General features: G+C 40.1%; 1 protein-coding gene across 2 annotated transcripts in view; it reads left to right on the top strand.

Moving 5' to 3' along the window:
• The window catches only part of TMEM65 (transmembrane protein 65), a 49,786-nt gene extending 31,495 nt beyond the window's left edge, over positions 1–18,291 (top strand). For both annotated transcript variants that reach the window (XM_073679863.1, XM_073679862.1), the window contains 5 exons: positions 501–568; positions 10,641–10,695; positions 12,125–12,167; positions 13,495–13,600; positions 17,948–18,291. In XM_073679863.1, coding sequence (XP_073535964.1) covers positions 501–568; positions 10,641–10,695; positions 12,125–12,167; positions 13,495–13,600; positions 17,948–18,049 — 374 coding nt within the window. In that variant the 3' untranslated portion in view covers positions 18,050–18,291. The remainder of the gene's footprint in view (positions 1–500; positions 569–10,640; positions 10,696–12,124; positions 12,168–13,494; positions 13,601–17,947) is intronic.
• The last annotated feature ends 1,853 nt before the right edge of the window (positions 18,292–20,144 follow it).

Genomic DNA, 20,144 nt, shown 5'->3' with positions numbered 1-20,144 from the left:
CTAAGTCCTGGAGTTGTCCTCACGCTGGGTGACTACCAATGTGGCCACTGGCATTACTGTGTAATAAGGGGTTGTAATTCTGCTTTTCCTTAATCCTGTATGGGGATCACGTCATGCAGGGTCCTAGAAGAGCTGGGTGCAGGAGCCATGATAGGGATTAGATTTCTTGTATATCAGTATAACATTTTTAAGTGGATTTGGCCATCTTCTATTTCTTGGCGGTATGTACAAGGCTGCTTTTTTCTTTTTACTTTCCAAAAACAGCACCAATCCTATCCACAGGTTGTGTGCGGTATTACAGCTTAGGTCCATTGACATCAATAGGCATAACCTGCACTACCAGATGCGGCCTTTGGTCATGTGTGGCGCTGTCTTAGAAAAACATGGCTGTTTTTTTTGTTTGTTTGTTTTTTTAATTCTGTACCGCCATTAATTCCATAGTAAGGCTTTAGTGTTACCTGTTCTTCTTACCATTCTGATTTTTCCTGTTTGTGTTCCAGTCTTCGTCCACAACGCACTACCGTTTATTGGCTTCGGCTTCTTGGATAACGCTATTATGATCGCTGCGGTAAGGACTTTTTTTTTCTCTTCTGAATCTTCACCTTTTTGATTAATAATTGTAATATGTTTTCCTTTTATTCACTTATATATTTTTTTTTTTTTCAGTTTGTTGTTTGACTTTGTTCAGCGTAGTGAACGGATTTATAGGTGCTGGAAACTGTCAACAAAGTGCTGTTTATGGATCTTTAAATTTGCTTCTGTAAAGTCACCGATATGATTGACTTGCTGATGGTTTCCAATTAGCAACATTGGATAAACCTGTTTTGAACCTTTCAGGACCAGGCAATTTTTCTTTTTTTTGTTTTCAGTTTTTCCATTGACATGGCCATGTGAGGACTTGTTTTGTGTTTTGGATGACCCCATGTAAGGTACTTCAAAAAACGGGGGGAAAAAGTTCCAACTGCTGAGACTTTGTGGGAAAAAAAAAATGAAAAATTCGATTCCGAATTTTTTTTTGTGTTTTTAGTTTAAACAGCGTTCCAATTTTTTACTCTTTCCTAGGGGGCGTGGCTTAGAGTAATTATGCAAAGCGGCCTAAAGACACGCCCCAGAGGATCCTATCAGCCACTTTCCCTGCCTTTTGACCATAAAAAAGTGGCCACTAAATAAAATGGCCCACATCTCTGGAACCATACGGCATATTTAGAAAAAGAAAACCCCAGGTGACAAGAAAAACACTGCATAAAAAAGTTCCCTTTCTTTTTTCCCCATTCATTTGAATGGGTGAAAAATTCTTCACAAAGAATTGACGTCCTGCAGATCTGAAAGTGCTTCAAACCTGCGAGGAAAAAATAAGCAACATGTGTGAGATTTCAGAAAAATGCCGATTTTTTTTTTTTTTTTTTTTTTTTTTTTTTTTTTTTTCCCGCAGGGATATAATTATTATGTTAATATAGTAGTCTGCATGCACCACTACCTGGCAGGTAGCATTCGCCCGCACCGTCTGATGGCCGCCTGTGCGCTGTTCTCTGCCAAAGCAATTCTGCGTCTGTCTTGCAGATTTATTACAGTTTATTTATAGTATAGAGCCGCAGAATATTTTACAGCGACCCACAGGCCAAGATGCCAGAATTCAGAATACACATTCAGTAGGAGTGAATATATATATATATAATATGTGTGCCTCTCACAAAATTAGAATATCATCAAAAAGTTAATTTTATTTCAGTTCTTCAATACAAAAAGTGAAACTCCTATATTATATGGAGTCATTACACACAGAGGGATCTATTATATAGAGTCATTACACACAGAGGGATCTATTATATAGAGTCATTACACACAGAGGGATCTATTATATGGAGTCATTACACACAGAGGGATCTATTATATAGAGTCATTACACACAGAGGGATCTATTATATAGAGTCATTACACACAGAGGGATCTATTATATAGAGCCATTACACACAGAGGGCTCTATTATATAGAGTCATTACACACAGAGGGATCTATTATATAGAGTGATTACACACAGAGGGATCTATTATATAGAGTGATTACACACAGAGGGATCTATTATATAGAGTCATTACACACAGAAGGATCTATTATATAGAGTCATTACACACAGAGGGATCTATTATATAGAGTCATTACACACAGAGGGATCTATTATATAGAGTCATTACACACAGAGGGATCTATTATATAGAGTCATTACACACAGAGGGATCTATTATAGAGTCATTACACACAGAGGGATCTATTATATAGAGTCATTACACACAGAGGGATCTATTATATAGAGCCATTACACACAGAGGGATCTATTATATAGAGCCATTACACACAGAGGGATCTATTATATAGAGTCATTACACACAGAGGGATCTATTATATAGAGTGATTACACACAGAGGGATCTATTATATAGAGTCATTACACACAGAGGGATCTATTATATAGAGCCATTACACACAGAGGGATCTATTATATAGAGTCATTACACACAGAGGGATCTATTATATAGAGTGATTACACACAGAGGGATCTATTATATAGAGTCATTACACACAGAGGGATCTATTATATAGAGTCATTACACACAGAGGGATCTATTATATAGAGGCATTACACACAGAGGGATCTATTATATAGAGTCATTACACACAGAGGGATCTATTATATAGAGTCATTACACACAGAGGGATCTATTTCCAGAGTTTATTTCTGTTAATGTTGATGATTATGGCTTACAGCCAATGAAAACACAAACGTCATTATCTCAGTAAATTAGAATACTTTATAACAGCAGCTTGAAAAATGTTTTTAAAATCCGAAATGTCCTGCTGAAATGTCTGTTCAGTAAATGCACTCAATACTTGGTCGGGCTCCTTTTGCATCAATTACTGCATCAATGCGGCAATGTGGCATGGAGGCGATCAGCCTGTGGCGCTGCTGAGGTGTTATGGAAGCCCAGGTGGCTTTGATAGCAGCCTTCAGCTCGTCTGCATTGTTGGGTCTGGTTTCTCTCATCTTCCTCTTGACAATACCCCATAGATTCTCTATAATAGATTCTCTATGGGGTTAAGGTCAGGCGAGTTTGCTGTCAATCAAGCACAGTGATACTGTTGTGTGTAAACCAGGTATTGGTACTTTTGGCCGTGTGGACAGGGGCCAAGTCCTGCTGCAGAATGACATTTCCATCTCCAAAAAGCTTGTCGGCAGAGGGAAGCATGAAGAGATCTAAAATGTCCTGGTAGACGGCTGCACTGACTTTGGTCTTGATAAAACACAGTGGACCTCCACCAGCAGATGACATGGCCCCCCAAACCATCACTGATTGTGGAGACTTCACACTAGACCTCCAGCAGCTTGGATTGTGGCCTCTCCACTCTTCCTCCAGACTCTGGGACCTTGATTTCCAAATGAAATGCAAAATTTACTTTCATCTGAAAACAACACCTTGGACCACTGAGAACAGTCCAGATCTTTTTCTCCTTGGCCCAGGTAAGACGCTTCTGGCGTTCTCTATTGGTCATGAGTGGCTTGACACAAGGAATGTGACACTTGTAGCCCATGTCCTGGATACGTCTGTGTGTGGTGGCTCTTGAAGCAATGACTCCAGCAGCAGTCCACCCCTTGTGAATATCCCCCAAATTTTTGAACGACCTTTTAATAACAATCCTTTCAAGGCTGCGGTTATCCTGGTTGCTTGTGTACCTTTTTCTACCACACTTTTTCCTTACACTCAACTTTCCATTAATATGCTTGGATACAGCACTCTGTGAACAGCCAGTTTCTTTAGCAATGACCTTTTGTGGCTTACCCTCCTTGTGGAGTGTGTCAATGACTGCCTTCTGGACATCTGTCAAGTCAGCAGTCTTCCCTATGATTGTGAAGCCTACTGAAACAGACTTTTTAAACGCGTAGGAAGCCTTTGTGTTTTTGTTAATAATTCTAATTTACTTTTGTGATTTCATTGGCTGTAAGTCATAATCATCAACATTAACAGACATATAAACACTTGAAATAGATCACTCTGTTTGTAAGACTCTATATAATATGCGTTTCACTTTTTGTGTTGAAGAACTGATATACAGGGTGGGCCATTTATATGGATACACCTAAATTAAATGGGAATGGTTGGTGATATCAACTTCCTGTTTGTGGCACATTAGTATATGGGAGGGGGAAAGCTTTTCCAGATGGGTGGTGACCATGGCGGCCATTTTGGGTCCAACTTTATTTTTTTCAATGGAAAGAGGGTCATGTGACACATCAAACTTATTGAGAATTTCATAAGAAAAACAATTCCCAATATGTGTATTAACCCCTTCACACTCCATAAAGTATTATTACATCATAGAGTGGCCTCTGAGCCGAAATCTCTCCATATAGGATCGGTGTCGGCTGTGTTATACAGCCAGCACCTACTTCTAACAGCAGTGACAGGAGAGGTCTCTGATCGCTGCTGTTTAACCACTAAAATCCTTCAGTCAATCTTCAATCTCTGAAGCAATCCTTTGGAACGGGTGGGTTTCCGTATCAGCTGGGGGGCCTAATGAAGACCCCCACACCCATTTCTGCCATCTTGGTGTCTTATAGGAGATCATGATTTTTATTCTATACTGCAATAACATGATATTATAATATATAGAACAAGCAGGTTCAAGTCCAAGAAGAGGACTGAAAAATAGAGAATTTCTTTTCAAAAACTTTTTTTCTTTTTTAAAATAATTGAAAACATTTTAACAAGTTTGAATAACCCTCATGTTCCCAATTTGAAAAATAAAGAAATAGAGAAAGCAAGGTGTATTCATCATGTCTGTAGTGGTCAGATCTATTAAAATACAAAATTATGTAAGCCGTATGGTAAAAAAAGGAAAAAAAAAATCAAAATTGCCAGAATTGCTTTTTTTTTTTTTTTTTTGCATCTAAAGTTTCTCTCCTCCGCTTTAGGAGGAGAGAAAAAAAAGTTGTAAACTGGTGATCACAATGTAAAGTTTCCCCTCACAGCACAGATGTGAGAGTCGCTGTTTAGTTCCATGTTGTGAGCAGGATTCCACGTGGAGATAATTTGTGCTCTTACCACACTGATCTGGTCCTGTGGGAATCTCCATAAACTTGTCCTGTTGATAAGTTGTCAGGGAGCAATGTGTTTGTGACTTTCTCCATTTGGCTCCTTAACAGCTGTGCGCAGCGCGGAGAGTGTCCGTCACGCCGCTACTTCTTCCATCCTTTTTTTAGTAACACAATTGACTTTCTCTCCTGGAAGGTCAGACTCCAAGGAGGCCTCGCTAGGACATGCCACACGTGAATGGCCCTGGCGAATCCTCTGATAGATGATACATATGTCTTTTCATAGATGTTGGTGTGTCGGGGATAAAGCCGCAGATCCTTCCTGCTCGCTCATCTAGTTTTGTGCTGCCATGAAGTGAGGCCAAACCCTAAATACCTTGCCTACAGCAATATCCCTTCCACGCCAGATAGAGAAGTGCGATCTGTCCCTGTACAGAACACGTTTACTCCAGAGTCCAGTGGTGGCGGCTTTACACCACTCCATCCGACGCTCGGCATTGTGCTTGGTGATGTACGGCTACATGCAGCTGCTCGGCCATGAAGCCCGCCGCGGGGGCGCAGTGTTTGTGCTGATGTTATACCAGAGGAGGTCTGGACTCTGCCGTTAGGGGGTCGGCAGAGCAGTGGTGATTTTTCTGCCCTCTGCTCCTCAGCACTCGGCCCCTATAAATATAAAAAAGCCACAAAAATTAACAAACGCCAAAGACGACGCTTGGAACAACACAGACTGAGTTTTCCTGAAGTGTCTTCTGCTTCACCAGCTCAGCGGGTACGCCAGCGTCTATAAGATGACATGTGCACACACCCTTAGGATTATTCCCGACAGCTTGGCTTTCCTTGGCATACTTTTAGAGAGAGAGTTCAGCGGTGGCGCATGATCAGCCCCCATTCTGGGCTCAGTGGGGGTCCAACTATGTTTTTCAATGTGTTGAACAACCCATTAATCATGCAGAGCAGTGAAAGTAAAGGGATTTCCCAGAATAAACTTACATTTGTCTCCATAAGTGGCCTATACACACAGGTGTATAGGCCCCTTATGGAGAATTTGGCGCACATGGGATCAATACAGGCGTAAAAAACACCTCTCTTGATGAATCTGGGCCCTAGACTCTGTTTACTTTATCTTTTAAATAATTTTTTATAGATTTTATTTTACAGAATCCTTGTTTTTTTGCTTTTGGTTTAATTTTTTTTGTTCTTAATAAAACATGTTAATATGTTGGGATTTGCTGTTTTTTTTTTTTGTTTTTTTGGTTTGTTTACATTTTTACTACATTTTCCAAGTAGTAGAAGTAATTGGAGATGAGTGAATCAATTCGCAGCACCCTGATCCAACATCCACATCCATGTACAGTGGCTGCCGGCATTCCCTGCCTGATGTGCATCACGCCGCAGTGACGATGTGCTGCCAAACCAGATAATCAATAGAGGATCTTGGCAGGTAGGAAGCGATTCACAGGGCTCTCGTCCGGCAGCCACTTAACACTGATGTGAATTCTGAACCAATAGTAACGTTTTTAGCATTATTAGCAGTAAGAATTTAAACTGTAACTGTCATTTCAGTAGAACATGCAGCGGAATGTCCGTGTATTCCTCTAGCTCCTCCCCTCTCTATAGAATATACGTGTATTCCTCTAGCTCCTCCCCTCTCTATAGAATATACGTGTATTCCTCTAGCTCCTCCCCTCTCCATAGATTGTCCGTGTATTCCTCTAGCTCCTCCCCTCTCTGTAGAATGTCCGTGTATTTTTTGGCTCCTCCCCTCTCTGTAGAATGTCCGTGTATTCCTTTGGCTCCGCCCCTCTCCGTAGAATGTCCGTGTATTCCTTTGGCTCCGCCCCTCTCCGTAGAATGTCAGTGTATTCCTCTGGCTCCTCCTCTCTCTATAGAATGTCAGTGTATTCCCCTGGCTCCTCCCCTCTCCGTAGAATGTCAGTGTATTCCTCTGGCTCCTCCCCTCTCCATAGAATGTCAGTGTATTCCTCTAGCTCCTCCACTCTCTGTAGAATGTCCGTGTATTCCTTTGGCTCCTCCCCTCTCCGTAGAATGTCCGTGTATTCCTTTGGCTCCACCCCTCTCCGTAGAATGTCCGTGTATTCCTCTAGCTCCTCCCCTCTCTATAGAATATACGTGTATTCCTCTAACTCCTCCCCTCTCCATAGAATGTCCGTGTATTCCTCTAGCTCCTCCCCTCTCTGTAGAATGTCCGTGTATTTTTTGGCTCCTCCCCTCTCTGTAGAATGTCCGTGTATTTTTTTGGCTCCTCCCCTCTCTGTAGAATGTCCGTGTATTCCTTTGGTTCCTCCCCTCTCCGTAGAATGTCCGTGTATTCCTCTGGCTCCTCCTCTCTCTGTAGAATGTCCATGTATTCCTCTGGCTCCTCCTCTCTCTATAGAATGTCCGTGTATTCCTCTGGCTCCTCCTCTCTCTATAGAATGTCCATGTATTCCTCTGGCTCCTCCTCTCTCTGTAGAATGTCCATGTATTCCTCTGGCTCCTCCTCTCTCTATAGAATGTCAGTGTATTCCTCTGGCTTCTCCCCTCTCCGTAGAATGTCCATGTATTCTTCTGGCTCCTCCCATCTCCGTAGAATGTCCATGTATTCTTTTGGCTCCTCCCCTCTCTATAGAATGTCCATGTATTCTTCTGGCTCCTCCCCTCTCCATAGAATGTCCATGTATTCTTCTGGCTCCTCCCCTCTCCATAGAATGTCCATGTATTCTTCTGGCTCCTCCCCTCTCCGTAGAATGTCCGTGTATTCCTCTAGCTCCTCCCCTCTCCGTAGAATGTCCATGTATTCTTCTGGCTCCTCCCCTCTCCGTAGAATGTCCGTGTATTCCTCTAGCTCCTCCTCTCTCTATAGAATGTATGTCGATTCCTCTAGCTCCTCCCCTTTCCATAGAATGTCCATGTATTCTTCTGGCTCCTCCCCTCTCCGTAGAATGTCCGTGTATTCCTCTAGCTCCTCCTCTCTCTATAGAATGTATGTTGATTCCTCTAGCTCCTCCCCTTCTCCATAGAATGTCCGTGTATTCCTCTGGCTCCTCCCCTCTCCGTAGAATGTCCGTGTGTATTCCTCTGGCTCCTCCTCTCTCTGTAGAATGTCTGTGTATTCCGCTAGCTCCTCCCCTCTCTAGAATGTCTGTGTATTCCTCTAGCTCCTCCCCTCTCTATAGAATGTCTGTGTATTCCTCTAGCTCCTCCCCTCTCTATAGAATGTCTGTGTATTCCTCTAGCTCCTCCCCTTTCCATAGAATGTCTGTGTATTATAAAATTAGTGGAGATTATTTACACATATATATGTAGAATGTAAGCCCACAAGGGCAGGGTCGTCTTCCCTTTGTACCGGTCTATCATTGTTAGTTCGTTTACTGTAAGTGATTTCTGTATTTGGTGTGTAACCCCTTCTCATGTACGGCACCATGGAATCAATGGCCCTATATAAATAAATAATAATGATATATACACACACTCTCTCTACATGCTAGCTTTTTGGAAGTTTGCCAGCATTGTCTTGGTATCCGTGGCAGCAGGGTGGACTTGGGTATTTAAAGTTTTTACGAAGCTCAGTATTACGGCACAGGAGGCAGCCCCTGAGGGCGGTTATTATACTGCTCTACCCATCAATTATATCTGCAGTGTCTGTGTCTCTTTGTATAACCGTGTGCAGTGTTTACCAGCAGCCTCCTGACACCAGATGTTAATCCCTTTACTGAATATCCCTGTCTCCTCCTGCTAGTAAATGGTTAAATAAATCCCCCAACCCCTGTAAATATGAATCCTTGTCTGTTCGGTTGTTAAAGAGACATTGTGTTTTCATAAAATAAAATGTAGTGATTTTTATACCTCGGAAATTATATACGGTAATCTCCCAATACACTTATATTGTTGCCACGCGTTTCAAGATCTCTGCTTGCTGTTGTCCCGGGGTGAGGCTTCATGGTTTCTGGGACACAGAGGTGCAGGAAGCTGAGATTGTGAGAATTTTTCTTTCTATAGCAATTAAATCCAAACTTTCCTTTTTTAATAATCCTGTTCAGCCGAGCTGGCGAAGCACCACGCAAAAGGAAGTATTGGGAGATGTCCATGTGCTCCAGACATCAGACAGTCTGAGCCACAGAGCTGAGAGAACCTGCACCAATCTCAAATCCATTGTACCGGAGTACAGAGGACGCCAAAATCCTTCATTGTACTATTAAGTCCCTCTCCATATAGTATTTCCAGCCTATCTAGAGTTTTTGTTAAAGGTTTTTCTTTTTTCCTTTGTTTCTAGAAGATGAAAAAAAAAAAATCATAACTTGGAAACAATCAACAAGCAGCCCATTTTACTCTAAAAATCCTCAGCACTGATTTGAATTCATTAACTAATTGATTGTGGATCGCCAAACATCAACTCCACATATGACTTTACATGGATGCTTTAGAAGCCGTGATTGTGCTGTTGCAAGATCTGGAAGCCATGTGTCAGAGACAGACAGAAGGCAGAGATGGTTTATTACCAGTTCTGCCTTCTTGGTTGCTGTATACACAGTGCTGACCGATTAGGAAGCAATAACACCGCCTCTTACTGTTCTAGAGATCATATGATCGCCGGGCGTCTACTGCCAGAAGCAGATCATCTCTGTTATGCAATAAAGATGTATTTTTGTATTTTTTATTTTGTCCTTTTTGGGGGGGCACAGTGTATGAGATAAATAAAAAGTAAGAAACAACAGAAAAAAATAGCGCAAAATAAAACAGAAGAAAGCCAATATGAATAACCTGCATTTTCTAGTCTCATGTCCCACCAAAAAAAAAAAAAAAAAGTTTGAAAAAATAAAATTAATTCTTACAGAAATTGAAACACAATTTAAAATATATTTTAGTAATTAAAAAAAAAAGATAAACAGACACAGGTTTCCTCTACATACTGATATCAACAAAAAATGAACATAAAAATGTCCTCATGTTTCAAAAAAAAAATAAAAAATTTCAATAAGCAAACAAAAAAAGAATTGCCGCATGTATAAAAAAAAAAAATTAAATGAAAATGTGCCTGATCGTGAATGAGGTCAAATGGGATGAGGGTCTTGAACTGGTTAATACATGAACAGCTAATAGGAGTAACTGATCTCAGCGTGGATTATTGGATCAGTGAGAATAACGGATCCGTCAACCGCAACTTGTTTATGGTTTCTGTGTAAATATCAAGGTACAAATAAAGGATTTGTAAATATTTATAATAATTGAAAACTGCAAAAGCTTTGTTTTAAAACATCATGTAGCGCTGCAGAACCTCTTTAAAGGAAGACATTTGTGTTTCTAGCGCCATCTATAGGCGTTTCCTTTAATCAATCTCTAAAAACAAAAATAAAATATAATTTGATAATTATCATTTTGCACATGTGAGTGTTGCCTTAAACCTCCCCTCCATCGCTCTGGTTCTTCTGTCAGACTGTGGAATTCAGCGTCATGTACTTTCCTCTCTGTAGATACTACTCCACGCCGATTCCTGTTTTTTTTAACGTTGTAGTTTGACTGTTTAGCTAATTATATGTTTTATATTTCTCTTGCAGGGAACACAGATAGAATTCCATATTGGAGCTCTTTTAGGAATTTCCACAATGGCAGGTAAGAAGTTCCAGGGCGGCGGATTTACAGCAGATATCACTTTTTTTTTTTTTTTTTTTCCCCCTAAACTCTTTCCCAACCCTCATAGCAAAACGACATCAACTGAAGTTGAATCCTAAAATTTTGCCAGAATCTGAAAATTTTAGAAATTTTGTTCTAAAGATTGCTTAGAACGCCAAACGTTCAGCTCTGAGAAGTATTGGACCCGAGGGAGGCGGTAAAATCACCGACTGTTCCAGATAAATCTGTCTCTTCTATGATTTTCTGCTAGAATCGACCATTAGGTGGAGTATCCGGACATGGTTGCATCTGCAGGTTACTCTGTTACACCTCCTGTCGTTACATCCAGCTTGACCCAGAATTCATCGAGTTCTCTCGCTCTGTAGATTTGTGTGACCGCTCGGTGCTAAGCTCAGGGGCTTTTATTATAAAGCGCAGCTATTTCTGGATAGGTGAGGGGTGGCATCTTTTTTTTTTTCAGGTTGATAATGACTTCCTGCGCTGACACCCCGGGGGAACGCCGGGCAGCGAGAGCGCTGGATGGGGTTATAAATGAGTCATGATTTGCTCTCGTCTATGGCTCTCGGGTAACTGCAGTTTCTGGGTCGATAAAATGCTACGATGACATTTTACAAGATCGTGTAGGACAGGATATAATAAGATAATATCCTGAGAATAGGGGGCTTATTACATTCCCAGAAGAGGGGACATGTAGTGTTACATGCCGACCGTTCAGATAAATGGCCGACCATGCAATGCTAGGATGGGCCGGGTCCTCCCGACTCTCTAATTGCTTATAGTGGGCTGTTTCAAAAGGAAAAATAAAGGATCCCCAAACTTTGGTAGTAATTATTTTCTTAATATACACATTTATAGTGAACAGACTAAAGTTCCAGATCTCCTGCCTAGACTTAACATTTTGATGGCCGGCAGCAACCACTAGAGGGAGCTCACCACAATCACTAGATAGGCTACAAACCCTTTGAATTCATTCAGAAACATTTTTCCTATAAGGTCCTTTGGCTGTCTTGAGCTCAGCAGCTCTATCAGTGAGCTCAGTGGCTCTAATCAAGGGTAGGGTACTGCTTTCTAGTAAGTGTTTCTCCTCTGTGCTGGATTCACATCTAAACTGCTCAATGCTGCTCTATATTCTTCTCTATGCTGCTAAACATGTGCTACATTGTGGCAGGAGAACAGGAATCCCTTGTGTCTGCGTGTGCGGTGTATGAGAGACATCATAACAGCTTGTCTCCACCCAGTAGCTCAGAGAAAACTGAAAATTAAAAGTTGACCCTGCAGAGAGGAAATCAGGAGAAAAATGCAGGATGCAATTCATACAATGACCATAAAGAGTGTCACTGGGACGATTTGTTGAATTGTATAAATGTGTGTTATTTCCCATGTGATCATTTTATTTTTTTATGTGCAGCTGCTGCTCTAGGAAACCTGGTGTCAGATCTTGCCGGTCTCGGGTAAGTTACTTAAGACTCCGCTGAATCTACAGTTACTTTCTGTCTTGTATCTAATTGTGTTGTAGCCAATAGGGTAACCGTAAACCCACCATCTCTCGTGGTGACCTTCTCACTTCACCAATTTGGAGATTTTTAAAAATTCTGTTATGGGAAAACTGGAATTTTTGGAACCTAAACATGGCCCCTTTTGCAAGCTATACCTGAAAGACTTCTCTGGTGGTGACTTATCGCCTGAGGAAAATCAGGATTGGACATGTTGAGCTCCAACATGCCCAATCCTTCTAATATCTACCATTAGATGGGATTCAGAACACATTCCAACAAATTAAAAAGTGATCCTTTACCAATGTAACCCATCAATTAATATCTAGTGTGTTTGGGCATTATAATATAGAAGAAAGAGGGGCAATCTGTATTTGGCTACCTAAGCCAGAGATGTGCCAGAGGAGGCTAACTTCAGCCAGAGGAGGCTAACTTCAGCCAGAGGAGGCTAACTTCAGCCAGAGGCCTAACTCGAAGCTTGTTGGTCCAAATGCGAAAATCTGGAACAGGGGCAGCATTTATAATTCTGCTGTCTGTGACCCCTGTCACTTTGAACCTGACTCACTGACTTCTATGGGAGAGTGTTGTGGGCATACCCTGTGATCTATGCAGAGGTCATTGTACAGGAAGAGGAGGAGGTGAGCTGTGACATCTCCTATTGTGAATGGTGTATCCTGTGTTATCTACTGTATATAGAGGTGCTATCAGTCATTGTACAGGAGGAGGAGGTGAGCTGTGACATCACCTATTGTGAATGGTGGATCCTGTGTTATCTACTGTATATAGTGGTGTTATCAGACACTGTTCAGGAGGAGGAGGCGGTGAGCTGTGACATCACCTATTGTGAATGGTGGATCCTGTGTTATCTACTGTATATAGTTATTAGTCATTGTACAGGAGGAGGAGGAGGTGAGCTGTGATATCACTTCATGTGTTATCTACTGTATATAGAGATGATATCAGTGATTATAATCCTTTCTGTGACGATAATGAAGTGACAGAACAGGAACTGTCGGTTTATTAAGATGTTCAGTTTCAAAAACCACCTAATATATTTTAAATATGTTTAACATAAAGCCCCTTTCTGTGAAATCAAAATGGGGAACATAAGAATTGTGAAAATATGACTTTCTGAAAGGTCTCAACGCTAATTATAACATCAACTTTTTTTTGGAGTTTCATTCGATTGGTCATTGTTCGTCATATTGCATATTATTCCGCTGTATGTAATATAAAATATATTAAAGATTTTATGTTTGAGATTTAACACTCATGTTTCCCATAGGCTGGCGGGTTACGTGGAAGCAATATCTTCACGGTTGGGTTTACCGATTCCAGATTTATCACCCAAACAAGCCGATATGTGGCAGACACGTGTTAGTGCTCACATGGTACGTAACTTCCAATGTTCCACCTCCTTTATCTTCCTGTATAGTGCCTGTCATATGTATGTATATATTATTTATATGTGTGTGTATATATATATATATATATTATATTTGTGATTAAAGGTGTACTCCCACTTGTTGCAACACAAAATTGATCCTTATAATTTTCATAATCATTTTTACAGTTGTTATGGTTTCCAGCTCCCTGCAAATATTGCGTTCTCTTAATCTGCAGTCAGGTTTTAGCTATGTAATCTGAGAGTAGCATGGTGTAAGGACAGAGACCCTGATTCCAGCGATGTATCACTTACTGGGCTGCTTGCTGCAGTTTTCATAGAATCCCTGTTTTCTCTGCTGCAGATTTAGGGTTATTGTTGAGCTGTGTGTAACCCCGCCCCCTCCACTGATTGGACGCTTCCTGTGTACACTGTTAGCAAGCTGCCAATCAGTGGTGGGGGTGGGGTTACACATTAGCTGGACAGCCTGGCACGAGACACCTTGTCCTGCAGTGATAATTTCCTGCTGACAAAACACTGATTGTATTGAAACTACAACAAGCTGCTTAGCAAGTGACACATCACTGGAATCAGGGTCTCTGCCCCTACATCATGCTGCTCTCAGATAAATTGGCAAAAACCTGCTGACAGATTCCCGTTAAAGGGTTATTCCCAAAATCAAAACGTATTCCCTATTTATTGGCGATGTGCATACTTGAGTACCACTCTGTTCATTGTCTATGGGATTGGCGGAAATAGCTCAGCACTGCACTAGGCTTTCTCCAACACCTCCAAGACCTGATCTTAGTGCTCGGACCCCAAGCGATCAGTAAGTGATTCTCTTCTGTGAATAAAGGATCACTTTTGATTCTAGGAATAACACTTTAATCATGTTATTTTCACCTGCAGTAAGCTGAAGCTTACACAATGCCTGCGACGCGCGTGCGCCTGCACAGGGCACAGTCTGCCGCCTCTCCTGTGCCTTTGACCTGCATTTCTGATTTTCCAGCTTCTTGATCACAGTTTAGAGCAATCATAACTATGTAGTTTTTGCTTTATGTATTCTGTCCATATCTCGCCTATGTGATGCCTCAAGAAGAAATTTGCTTAATAAACAATTTGGGGTGGCACAGATGGGGAAGTAAACATAACACAGCTCTAACATCATTATTAATCAGATTTTTCTAGAACCATTTAAAATCGAGGGTTCTGTCAATGTCTTACATCACCTATCTTGTTGCATAAGACACATGGGGGGCCTTTCATTTTAGACAGTCTGAATTGATGTATGGTGGATGCTTTATTGGATCTGACAATTCTAGGATCACCTTCTGCCTGCCAGGATCCTGGCAGACTCGGTGCAGCTCTACCAGTGACTTGTGCTAATGTTTTCCCCTGTAACTGAAGCTCCTGAGGATGCCCCAGTAACAGTGGAAAAAATGTGACCTACCATAAAAAAAAATGTTCTCCAGAGATCTTTTCTGATCTTTTGAGCGACAAATTCTGTAAAAAAAAAAAAAAAAAAAATGTTAAAAAATGTGCATATATTAAAACATATATAAAAAAAAAACATTTTGGACAAAAAAAAATAATACATTTAAAAAATAATAAACATATAACATCCACGGCCCCCACCCCCCCAAAAAAAAGGTAAGTTTGATTTACCAAAAAAATAGCTTTCTTCTTCATTTGTGTCATAAAAATAACTATATAAATTAAAGTTATTTTCATGAACACTAGAACAGCTCCACAAAAATAATACAATTTCTCTTGCATAAAACAAAAAACCCTGTTACATTCACGTTAGTGAAAAAAAAAGTAATGGTTGCTGCAATGTAGTGTAGAAAAATAAAATAAGGCTTTCAGGTCTGGTCATTAAACAAACTTCCCCATTTTAGACAGTATATGCTATAGACATCAGATAGGGTGGGGTCACACATCTGGGACCCCCATTTATTTGGGCCTGCTAACCCCTATTTTGGTAAAGCGACTTCTACATCAGATGGTAAATGAACGAAGCATTTCAGTGCGAAACGCGCGTCGGGTGTGGTGTGTCACGGAGCAATAATTGAAGTAAGTGTGCTGTACTCTTATGTATGTCTGCTTAGAATTTACTCATTACTTGTATCCATTTTTACATTGTACTACAGTGTATCCGGGTACACACACCCCTCCGTGCCTTAGGTGTATTGTGTCTCACATTCTTTTATATACTTTTTCACTGTGGTTTTTTAAAAATATGTATCAATATAATTGTATTTTTTATCAAAGAATAGATTTGACCTTCTGTAAACTTTTCTTTTTTGGTAATGTCAGATGGTAAATGGTTAGAGAGGTGGGACGGATACTTACCTTTAAGCTATTGCTGTATTCCAGAAGATGGTAAAACCCCTTTAAAGTGTCCTAGCATATACTATATTCCTGTAATATGGTCCAGTCTGTCCCATTATACCAGTATGATGATATTATGGTGCATACAGAAGTGTTGTGATGAGCAGGAGCCTTTTCCTTGGTTGTCGTCCTTCTCCGGAGGATACATAATTTATGGCCCTGGGATCCCCTCCTGCTGAATCTCTCATGTTCGTCTTTGGGACTTCAGGACAAAGTGTTGCGATGTGAACGTGTTTATAATGCGCTGCTAAGTAAACCCAGCCTATGTGCTTACAGAAGAACCGGCGCCGGGCGTTCAGCGGCAGCCGACTGGCTGCAGCCATGTAACTTCTGTCCACTGAAATTAACAGTAGGTCCACTGGTTACTGTTAAAGGAGTTGTCTGCTACTTTTACTGAGTTCAAAAAAGTTTTAAAGTTTAATAAACTTAGTTGTCCTAACATTAACCAGTTCAAGACCAGGCCATTTACCTCTGCTCGCACATTTTATTTTATTTTTTTCGTACATACGATTTTAGCAGCTGTCAAATTTTTACTCGTTTGGATATTCAAATAATTTTTCCATCTTTTTTAAATGATACATGGGGCCTGTTTTTCTTTTATTGTCATACTTTTTTTTTTCTTTGTCAGTCGGTGGTGGGGCTAGTAGCAGCCCATTTGGATTGACAGCTGCTTTTTTTTCTGCTTTTTTATTTATTCATTATTCTTTTATTTCAGATATTGCGTCCCCTTTTAAGGTCGTAAAATACAACATTGGGGGAACATTTCAATATATATTAAAATATATAGATAATCTATTTTACTTGATTTCCCCTGTAATTGGGGCTGGAATATTCACCCAAGTTACAGTGGAAATGCCGCATCCAAGCTGCATAGCAGAGCTGATTGGTTCGCCTAGGACCGGTAACTCCAGCTTCCTCCATACGCCGAATGTTCACATGATCGCTGGATCTGGGGAAAAAGCATGTTCAACACTTTCTTATTGTATGCATAGTGCTTGTTTTGCACTCTGTACACAGCGATTGAGAAGGCAGAGATGGTAATAAACCATTTCTGCCTTCTTTATGGGGAGTCCTTCTGTGTGTGACAGCCGGCTGGATGATCACTGCTGGGCGGGAGCCCCGAGAGCCCCCTACTTTACCTAACGGCATCTGCGTATACCCATTTTATGCAAATTGGTCATTTTAAAGGATATCTCCACCTTTGCAATCAATTTTTTTTTTTTTTGTCCCAATACAAAGTTTGGGGAAAAAAAATGTTTTTGTTTTTTTTTAATCTATCTCCTATCGTTCTATGTATACAGCTAGAATACAAACCTGTGTTTTTCCAGGGTCACAGACTACAAAATAACCCTACATTCCTCCTCATTTTAGAAGGTTATTTTTTGCATTTTTCCCCTGCAGATATTTGCCTGAAAATTGTGAATTGTACTGTACTCTCATCATGTCCTTATCCCAGAGCTGTGTTCATAATTCTGCTGATTTTTCTGTTCTCAGTCTGCAAGAACCTAACATTTCTCTACCACATGGTCTGTATTGTTACGTTGTGAGAAATGTAATTTTGAAATTACCAGCCATAAATGTTTGGATCTTTTTCTTTTTTCATTCTGGTGGTCATAATTTTTTATTTTTTTTATTTGTGGGTTGACGTTCTTGTATGAGATCCTCCTTTCTCCTTTAAGCCTCTTCCATTTTGTATCTAACTTTGAGCAGAATTCAGAATGCAGCTCTGAGGTTAATAAAGGATAACTTTTGATCCTGTTAATAACCCTTTAATTTATCCTGTTGTTTCCACCTGCTGTAAGCTGAAGTTCACACAATGCCCGTGACGCGCGTGCGGCTGCACAGGGCACAGTCTGCAGCCTCTCCTGTGCCTTTTGACCTGCATTTTAGTCATTTTAAGTTAGTTTTATTTTAAGCATATTATTGACTTTTAAGTAATCTTTTTGTTTTCCTACCTTTTTAGGGAAAAGCAATAGGAGTTGCCATTGGCTGCATTTTGGGAATGTTCCCCCTCTTGTTTTTCAATTGGGATGACGAGGAGAAATCCGAAAAAAAGAAAAAGTGATGATGCTATTTTCTAAAACTCATATCTCAGCCACGTATGCAGAGATACTTAGAGGACACTTATATCTGGGAACAATCCGATATTCAGCATGACCCGACCCCACTGATTCCTGGCTTCCACGTACTCGGAACGCATGAAGGAACCATCGGACTTGTCTACTACGCACAAAGACAGATTCATTATTTTCCTTCCTTCTGCAGAACTTCTGGTTTGGAATAAATTGGAACTTTTCCTTCAAGAAACTTGGTTGTCTTTGTTGACCTTTGCCGAAAACTGGAGATAATTCTCGGGTGTCCAATTTCTATTGGACCTCATGTATCAAAATTAGTTTTTTTTTCCATGGCGAAGAGTCTGGTTACGAATTGATAGATTTTGTAAAAAAAAAAGTCTATTTTGACACTTGAGGCCCATAATGATTCCCTTAAAATGCCGCAATCTGGTCTTAAGCCGAATGTTGCAATATCCTAAGGGACGTTCTTCCTATATAAAACTGATACATCAATGGCTTCCATTTTTTGGGTGTTTTTTTTTGCATGATTTTTTTAGTGTTTCTTTCACATGGGCATGCCTTACATGGGACTGATTTCCATAATATTATTTTTTTTTTTTTTTCAGGGGGCAATAAGAGGTTGCATTTTTTTTATACATTTTTTTTTTCTCCTAAAAATAAAGATAAAAGAAGTACTTTGTTTACCAGCCAGTTTTATTGAAGACAGGGCAAATGTAGCAGAATTAAATACACGGGTATAGAGACAGCGATTTTGTAGGTGGTCATACAATGGATGTGGGAAGGGGATTTTTTGGAGGGGGAGGTGAAGGGGCTTTTGATTCAGCCTAGACCCTTTCAGGTTTTTTTTTTCTTTTCTCCTGAATGGACCTTTTATTCTTGTGATTGGTTAGCTTTATCTGCAGGGATTTTAAGACAACCAATCACAAGAAAGGGGCGGAGCTCACAACTTCTGATTGGATTATGGTAGTTTAGAGGGTAGTCAGATTTTTTTTTTTAGATGGATACTATAAGTTTGTCTTCCCAGGCTTTGCAGAATACAAATTTGCGTGAACATATATAAGGTATATATCAAACTAACGGGACTCATTAAAGCCTCAAACGAACAAAGTTTTTGTGTTTCTAACCAGTTTCGCTGTAATGTTATAGGTGGGGGATATTTTTTTGTTAACTCCACTGCTTTATTAGTTTGCTCATTTTTATGAAGGATTGTATATATTAACAGTTGTCTGATAAAATATATAAATTAGACCTTATACTTGCAACTTGTTTTCTCTGTATTTTCATTTAATGCCACAACCTGATGATGATTTTATGCTGCCTTTAATGGAGATTTTAGGGGCTTTAATTTTTTTTGCAACTAGTAGTTATTACTGGCATCGTTTTTAATGTGCATATGACTTTTCTTTATCACCTTTTCCAAAGTTTGTGAGCTAAAGTGAGCAAGATAATCTGATAATCCTATAGTTCTGGATTCCAAATATGTGTAGTTTGATTTTTTGAATACTTTTTTAATGTGGGGTAATTTTTTTTTCAACCCAATATTTTTTTTTTAAAAATGTGTTTAGTTTAAATGCTTTAATAATATACTGCAATAAAAAAAAGTATTGCATTGTATTATGTCTGCCAGTGAGACCTCTCCCTGTCTAACCGCCTAGATGCTGCAGTCAAAAGCTACTGCACCATAAGGGGTCAAATAGCTGGGATTGGAGTTGGCTGCGATCCTGGCCATTTCTGCATGGTGCAAGCTGTTTTTATTTTAAATATATTATACATTTTATCCATAAACAAGGCTTTATTTGCAACTTTATCGAGCTCTTTTACTTAATGTCCCTTTAATTCACAGCTATATATGGGTTGTTCAGCCGTGTAAAGTTCTCATAGGCTTCCTTCGCTGGCTCCAATGTCGTTATCAGGGAAAATCATGTGGTTTTCTTGTTAAATAAGATGTAACATTTGCGTTTCCATTAATTATGTATAAAGTGCTGTGTGCTTTGCAAAACCTAAACATGTGCGCTCCTGTATTCCTCCTGGAAGGTGGCGAATACTCCGAGCATCTGCAAGTGAGACTTCAAGGCTCCTACACGG

This window comes from Phyllobates terribilis, unplaced genomic scaffold (genome assembly GCF_046119375.1).
Source record: "Phyllobates terribilis strain yellow unplaced genomic scaffold, ASM4611937v1 Scaffold_4__5_contigs__length_816908805, whole genome shotgun sequence".
In the NCBI taxonomy this organism is placed as follows: Eukaryota; Metazoa; Chordata; class Amphibia; order Anura; family Dendrobatidae; genus Phyllobates; species Phyllobates terribilis.
This window is presented reverse-complemented; position numbering and strand designations above follow the sequence as displayed.